This window comes from Alosa pseudoharengus, unplaced genomic scaffold (assembly GCF_046254945.1).
Source record: "Alosa pseudoharengus isolate Yale_2024_CS ecotype anadromous, Long Island Sound unplaced genomic scaffold, YU_APseudo_1.1 YU_APseudo_1.1_scf_3, whole genome shotgun sequence".
NCBI lineage: Eukaryota > Metazoa > Chordata > Actinopteri > Clupeiformes > Clupeidae > Alosa > Alosa pseudoharengus.
The window spans coordinates 9,531,485-9,539,294 of NW_027468718.1; the positions used below are offsets into that span (position 1 = coordinate 9,531,485).

At 44.9% G+C, this 7,810-nt stretch overlaps 1 protein-coding gene across 1 annotated transcript; it reads right to left on the reverse strand.

Annotated features, from left to right (window-relative positions):
• Positions 1 to 4,701: 4,701 nt before the first annotated feature.
• LOC143099815 (aquaporin-8-like) lies at positions 4,702 to 7,309 on the reverse strand. The gene is made up of 5 exons (XM_076262733.1): positions 7,291 to 7,309; positions 6,991 to 7,153; positions 6,403 to 6,529; positions 5,792 to 5,991; positions 4,702 to 4,738 (listed from the first exon to the last, which is right to left on the reverse strand). The coding sequence occupies exons 1-5, from the start codon at positions 7,307 to 7,309 to the stop codon at positions 4,702 to 4,704; spliced, it is 546 nt and encodes a 181-aa protein (XP_076118848.1).
• Between the last annotated feature and the right edge of the window lie 501 nt (positions 7,310 to 7,810).

Sequence of the window (7,810 nt, forward strand, 5' to 3'; positions counted from 1 at the left end):
CCATATCCATCTGTCTTTATCTCTCTTTCTGGTCTTCTTGCTCCTTCCTGCTATCTCTCTCATTCACTTTCACTGCACCTCCTTCCTTCTCCCTCTCTCTCCTTATAGCCTATGCCTAATCTTATTTTTCAGGAAGAGCACTTTCATCAAAAACCCAGCACAGATCTCAAAACAGATTCATACAGCAAACTCAAAGGAGACAACTGACGTGGGATCAAATTATAAAAAAAATCTATATCTATCATTCAAGAGAGTGTAAATCCCTATTCAAACTCCCTCACTCTCCCTGATTTGAACCTGCGTGAGGTAAGCCAGGCTACTCTCTACCTGTTTTTTTTTCTTCCTGGGCACGACCTGTTGCTAGGTAACCCTGGGTCACAGCTGCTGCCTAAATCATACTCTTTCTTTCCCGGTTATCGGAAAGATGGGCAGTAATTTATTAGTTTGATACAAGGGCGAGCGGCATTACACCGCGCCGGGTCTCTCTGCGCTCCTCGTTTAGAATTCACGCCATATCCTATTTCCGGTGCATTCCTCACGGCATTTTCCAAAACATTCCACATCAAAACATTTAAATTGACAATCTGAAGCACCAAATGAGGCCCAGCTGAGCTTGGGATCTGCATATTACTGTTCAAAACACTCCGGCTAAAATATTATCCTACCGTCCACAGTAGGTTTAGAGTTTAGGGGGCTGCGGATGAGCACTTCTACTGTCGTTTAATTGCCCATTTGAGTTTGTTAAAGCGTTAATTGCAGGCTAATTAATGATCCTAAATAGTGCAAAGAACCACCACGCAAACTAGGCTTCATATGACCTATGCCAAGCGGATCCACGGTTTTTTCCGTCTTGTTGTAGGCTAGTGTGTGACTACCTTTTCGCAGCTCGCTGCTCGATATCTACAACGTTGACCCAGCATAGATTTCAAGCAGAAACTTGTCTTTGACGCCACAGAGTGGCAGTGCATAAATCTGCAAGGTCCACCTTGAAATTGGACAGGTTGCCATGAAGGGACAGGTATCCAGATGTGCAAAACTCACAATGGCCAGAATAGGGTAGGCCTAGGCCTACATTATAACTGAAAAATGACACTATAATAACATGGCCATTATAAAATAATAATCCTCAGTTATCTTTTGAGTTTTTTCTCCTTCAAAGGAAATGAACATGATGTGAAAACCCCATCTGTTCCCGTCTATTGCATGTTTCTAAATAATGCTCTTGCGCATATTGCGTATTTTAGTCTGTAGACAAGCAGGGAGGGCAAATTCATTTTTTGTTTTCCGGAACACCTGCTCCGTTCGCGTCTGAGGGCTGTGTTTAATTCACAACATTTTCAGAGATTTCCTATTGCGAGCAGATGATATTTGATTCATCAATCACGCTAGTCGCCGCTCGCCAACACCCGCACTCACAAATGGGACGGGCTTGGAGAGCTTCAGTAGATGGGTGAAAATACTGGGATTTCGCGAAGCCACTTCCAAATTGTTTTAGCTGTTTGACGTGATTAGAACGTACAAGTGCTTCCCACTTGTACTAATGAGGTTATCTCAGCTCGGAAAAGTCGGCTCCATCGGTGTGTCCTACCGAGCGGGTGGGTATACTTGCACGCACTTAGCACGGTTCCTCCGGGCCACATTCTGATCAAACACGCACGCACCTGCACTTTAGAAACAGCCCCGTCCCATGAGACCTGTAAAAGCGGACTCCCTTGTTCCCGGCGCGTGGCAATTACGTGCCATCTGTTCCCCTCTGCGCCGTTCCAGCTCATTTTGTATCTTTGATTGTTGCTGTAAAATTATACGCCAGAAATTGATGTTCTTGGGGACGGCGGATGACTGACAGACGAAAAATTAATCAGTTCAGAAGCTCAAAACCGCACCAACTCCTTTAGGGGGGAAAAGTGAAAAAGCTGTTTCCAACTCTGGTCTCTCTCTCTCTCTCTCTCTCTCTCTCTCCCTCTCTCGTTTCTAAAAATAGGAAGACGTTTTGTCAGTTTACATACTTTATTTACAGTAAATATAAGTGGGAATATTGTATGTTTAATGTGGAAACATTTACAAATGTTTCATGTGGATAATTGTGTTTATTGTTAGCCTATTTGTGAAAATACATTCAGTCCATTAGTTTCATGTGGATAATTGTGTTTATTTTTAGCCTATTTGGGAAAATACATTCAGTCCATTAAATAGCCTAGCCTACTTGCAACCTGTAACATAAAAACTTGCAACCTTGAGCGCAAAAAAATGCTTGTTGTTCCTGTGCAAGGTAAAACTTATTGAAACAAACACCGCACATTGTTTCTATGTCTTTCACTCTTAAGTGTAGCTACTGTTAGTCTCATCACGATCATAACACATTCTCGGATCTGAGACTATTGCCGTCATCACTCTTCCACTGGCGGGGCAACAGGGACGTGATTTAATTCTGTTCAGCTATCGTGACACCGAGGAACATCTGGATAGTGATACCGAGCAGGCGCCAAAATAATGGTGGAATATGTTCCAATTACAACTGAAATGTATATAATTTATACAGCACAATCATATACCGACGAGGTTATGGGTGTGCGTGAGTATACAAATGTATTCATCACGTCATTGTTACATCTACTTCGAAAAGAGTTGCGTCAGTAGGCTACTTCTCCATGGCATGCCACACATGAACGGTACCTTGGAGAGCGACCAAAGCGCTCATTTCTGACTAGGTAGGCTAAAGCTCTCTGGATCATCCTTACCTTTGAAGTGGCAAGTCAGTGAGATCTTTTTTTTATTTTTGCCTCTGGATGCTAGTAAACAGCTGTTCGTTTATAAAATTATCATGTTTGGATAATGCACTCTGCCCAAAGAATGGATTGTCCTTATTCAGGAAAAAAAAAAAGATTTATCTTATGGAAAATATAGAAGTTTTGTTGAAGGCTTCTGTAAACATAGGCAACAATGATTAAGATTTGTTATTGCTAATAGATTAAAGAAATAGCTATTAATTGAACAATATTACAGCCATTTAGTTAAGAGCATAAATAATATAGTAATGTACACAGTAATCTTCTGAGAAACAAATACATTTCCAAACAAACAAATAAACTAACAACACAGCAAACATAGCTAAATATTCCACCGGTACATTCATACTTACTATTTACATATATTTCCCCCTTTTTTTAGTAGTGCATCAACTGTTTCAACATGTGATTACATACAGTACAAGCTCTCAAGTGTACCTGAACCTTTGATATGCCTTGCACCTTTCATATGACAGCAAATTTCAAAATAATGAGTTCAACTGAATGGGATGAAGACTGAGCCAAACGATGGACGAATCTGAATAGGGAAGTCTTTGGTTTTGTTCTAAAGATCAGTCTTGTGCGGGGGTCACCCAACAAAAGACGACAAACAAGAATCTTTTATTTAGTGAACCATTTTATTTTCAGAGCCACAGAAATGGCAAGGGCAGCTCACAAAAAACTTTAATTTCACGAATCTCCATTCAAGGTCTGGGACTGGGAATCTCCATTCATTATACAAGGTCTGGGACTGGGAATCTCCATTCATTATACAAGGTCTGGGACTGGGAATCTCCATTCAAGGTCTGGGACTGGGAATCTCCATTCATTATACACAAGGTCTGGGACTGGGAATCTCCATTCATTACACAAGGTCTGGGACTGGGAATCTCCATTCATTATACAAGGTCTGGGACTGGGAATCTCCATTCAAGGTCTGGGACTGGGAATCTCCATTCATTACACAAGGTCTGGGACTGGGAATCTCCATTCAAAGTCTGGGACTGGGAATCTCCATTCATTACACAAGGTCTGGGACTGGGAATCTCCATTCATTATACAAGGTCTGGGACTGGGAATCTCCATTCAAGGTCTGGGACTGGGAATCTCCATTCATTATACAAGGTCTGGGACTGGGAATCTCTATTCAAGGTCTGGGACTGGGAATCTCCATTCATTACACAAGGTCTGGGACTGGGAATCTCCATTCATTATACAAGGTCTGGGACTGGGAATCTACATTCATTATACAAGGTCTGGGACTGGGAATCTCCATTCATTATACAAGGTCTGGGACTGGGAATCTCCATTCAAGGTCTGGGACTGGGAATCTCCATTCATTACACAAGGGCTGGGACTGGGAATCTCCATTCATTATACAAGGTCTGGGACTGGGAATCTCCATTCATTATACAAGGTCTGGGACTGGGAATCTCCATTCAAGGTCTGGGACTGGGAATCTCCATTCATTATACAAGGTCTGGGACTGGGAATCTCCATTCAAGGTCTGGGACTGGGAATCTCCATTCATTACACAAGGTCTGGGACTGGGAATCTCCATTCATTATACAAGGTCTGGGACTGGAATCTCCATTCATTATACAAGGTCTGGGACTGGGAACTCCATTTCTTGCCATTGATGTCCCTGACCAGTTCTCAGTTAGTATGTTAGCCATAATTATCAAATAATTACAGCTTGTCCTTTACAAGCTGCTCCTTTATGTATTTTCATACCAATGTCTGATGCAATGCATTAGCACCTAGCCACTTATGAGTTAATTTTGTGCGATTGATCCAGGAAAGGTCAAAGGTCGTACCTGAGCACAATGCCGACCAGCAACCCAGCAACCAGAGGGCCCACCCAGTAGACCCGGTGGTAGGGCCAGTGGTTAGCCACCACGGCTGGACCGAAGGCTCAGGCCGGATTCAGACAACCACCAGAGACCGCCCCACTGCAGAGACAGAGAGAGGGACAGAGAGGACAGGTGAGGTTGAGAGGAGAGGGAGAGAGAGGACAGGTGAGGTTGAGAGGACAGGTGAGGTTGAGAGGAGAGGGAGAGAGAGGACAGGTGAGGTTGAGAGGACAGGTGAGGTTGAGAGGAGAGGGAGAGAGAGGACAGGTGAGGTTGAGAGGAGAGGGAGAGAGAGGACAGGTGAGGTTGAGAGGAGAGGTGAGGTTGAGAGGAGAGGGAGAGAGAGGACAGGTGAGGTTGAGAGAGGACAGGTGAGGTTGAGAGGAGAGGGAGAGAGAGGACAGGTGAGGTTGAGAGGAGAGGGAGAGAGAAAGGGGCAGGAGAGAAAGAGGGGGAGAGAGAGAGGGAGGGAGAGATAGGGCATAAGAGATATAAAGAGAGAGGAAAAGAAAGGGATAGGGGAGCGACAAGGAGAGAGAGGGAAGGACATAAAGAAATAGAAAAAAAAGAAAGGAAGAAAAAAAAGATGTACACACATAGTGAGAAAAAGACCGACAGAGAGAGTGAGAAAGACAGAAAGAGAGAGAGAGGGAGAGGGCAGAAAGAGAGAGAGAGGGAGAAAGACAGAAAGAGAGGGAGAGGGCAGAAGACTGTTATGTGGGAATGTATTGTTCTGGAGAGTTTTTCTGACTTGTCACAATATTAGGATTGCGAGGTGCCTTGTTTCAGACAGATGTCTTGTCCTCATCCTGGTTGTACAGCTCACAGAAGCATCACACCCTCAGAAAGACTTATGGTACTGTACATAGACCAAGACAAACATGAACACACGTGTGCACAGATCATACACACTATCGGCCATGAAAGATCACACACACACACACACACACACACACACACACACACACACACACACGTATTCGGTTGACCCCACCCCTACTCATAACAACACAAATGTACTGCACAGACTGAACACCTGAATCTAGACGCACACCTGCAGCCACCCATATTAACAAGCACACACACACAAACACACACACACACACACACACACACACACACACACAGATGGACACACACACATATACTCACGCTCCCAGGATGCCGATGCAGAAGGGGACGAGGGGCGTTTTGCTCTGACGGTTCACTGCGCTCAGGCACACCGACAGCACCAGGAAGAACGTCATGATCACCTCCGCAAGCAGAGCTACGCCCACCTGATGATCGGCCTTAATGGCATCAAAGGCTCCGCCAGACGCGTTCACAAAGCTCTCGTGCGAGGAGGCCACAGCCTGTTTAAATAAGAATCACCACGGGAGAAAAATAAGATCAAAGCGCTAGCCAGGTGCTCTTTCACTGTTGTCTGTGAATATTAAAATAAAACTTTAAAATATAATTTTGTTGATATTTGCCTTTTTATATCGACAGGACAGTGGAGAGAGACAGGCATGAGGCAAGTGGGAGAGATTGGGACTTGAACGCCGCAGAGCGGAATGGAACCTGGGTCTCCATGGGCAGTGCACTGAGACCCAAATGTAGTACGGTGCTGCCGCTTGCTCCACAGCCCCTTGTGATTTTGTTTTGATGGTAAATAGGCTTAGCTGTGGGACATCCCCTACCTATAACACATGGAATTTCTATCTGAAAAGATGATGTGTTTCTGACTGACTGTAGGCAGTGTTCCTCTGCAGTAAAGGTCTCACCCTGGCAAACCCGGCGCCCAGCATGGCTCCACAGAACTGAGCTGCCCAATAGGGGAAGAGCATGATGAGCTTCAGGCCGCCTGCCACGGTGACCCCTAAGGTCACGGCAGGTTTCATGTGGCCGCCACTAGGAGAGCAGCAGAGGTCAGAGGTCATATTGCTTCATCAATACCAGTCAATACATTCAAGTTGAATAGAGACACATTGACAACCAGATGTTAGAAAGGCAGATATGTCTAAACTACCAACAAATGTCAGGTATATGCAGGGTAGATTTATTATGTTTAGTTGTTAAAAGCCCCTGGTCCCATCCCTACATTAACTGTGGTGTTTCACTTAATGCAGCCTTTTCTGCCAGTAACTGATGGTCTAAAGTGCTGAAACTTACAAACAACCAGGGGCAAAGTAAAATGTATATTCCTAGAAATGAGTATAAGATAAGGAAGTCTCTTCTTGGAACCTTGTGGATGAGCAGTTTGCAAACCTGTTCATCTGTAATTGGGAAAGTAAGTGCAGGACTAACAGACAGCAGACGCCCATTTAACCATTTAACATCACAAACACAACCTCCCTGTTACCCCTCTTCACGCACCTGATTCCGACGTGATTGCTGTGGAGATGGAGAGGGCCAGACCGTGTGCCACAGCGGGCTGCAGGCGGGCCGTGCCTGCAGGGTTCTCGACCCGTGCCTGCGGAGTTCTCGACCCGTGCCTGCGGAGTTCTCGACCCGTGCCTGCGGAGTTCTCGATTACTGAGGCGCAGCCCGAGAAGACGAAGAGAAGAGCGCCGTTCCGAAGAACTCGGCAACGCACAGGAGCAGGTAGCGCGTGCGGCCCCACATTATCTTGGCCTTAGGCTTGACCTCCGAGACCTCATGCACCTCTTTACCAGCTGAGAGTAAAGCCATGGTGTCGAGGAGGGAGATGACCGCACACGTTGTTAGGTACTAAAAAAGATACGTGAGTGAGAATAATGCATACCTGAGAAATACGTACCTTGGTTGTATACTCGATGTATATCGATAGAACATATCTTTTGAGAATGACTGCTTCTATGTACACAATGAACATGCTATTTAGGGATCATATTCATGGAAGAACACAGGGAAACGTGACCTCTCCATCTTCTACCCCACAAGAAGATAACTTGTTTGTTTTACCATCAAAGTTAGCCTAAACCAATTATGATAACCTTTTCAAGCATGGGAGTTTCTGTGAAGTCAGTAGAAGCCTAGGTAGAGGATATCTTGGGAGATCACAATGCGTTGGGAAATTTAGCCCATCTCTTTTGGAATGTTCAGACATACAATGGAGCCATGCAAACAAACGGCAGTCTTTACCTAGTCTACTTATAGCTAATTGTGATTGTGGCCTTCAATGGCTTGGGACCAAAGCTTAACGGTTAATGC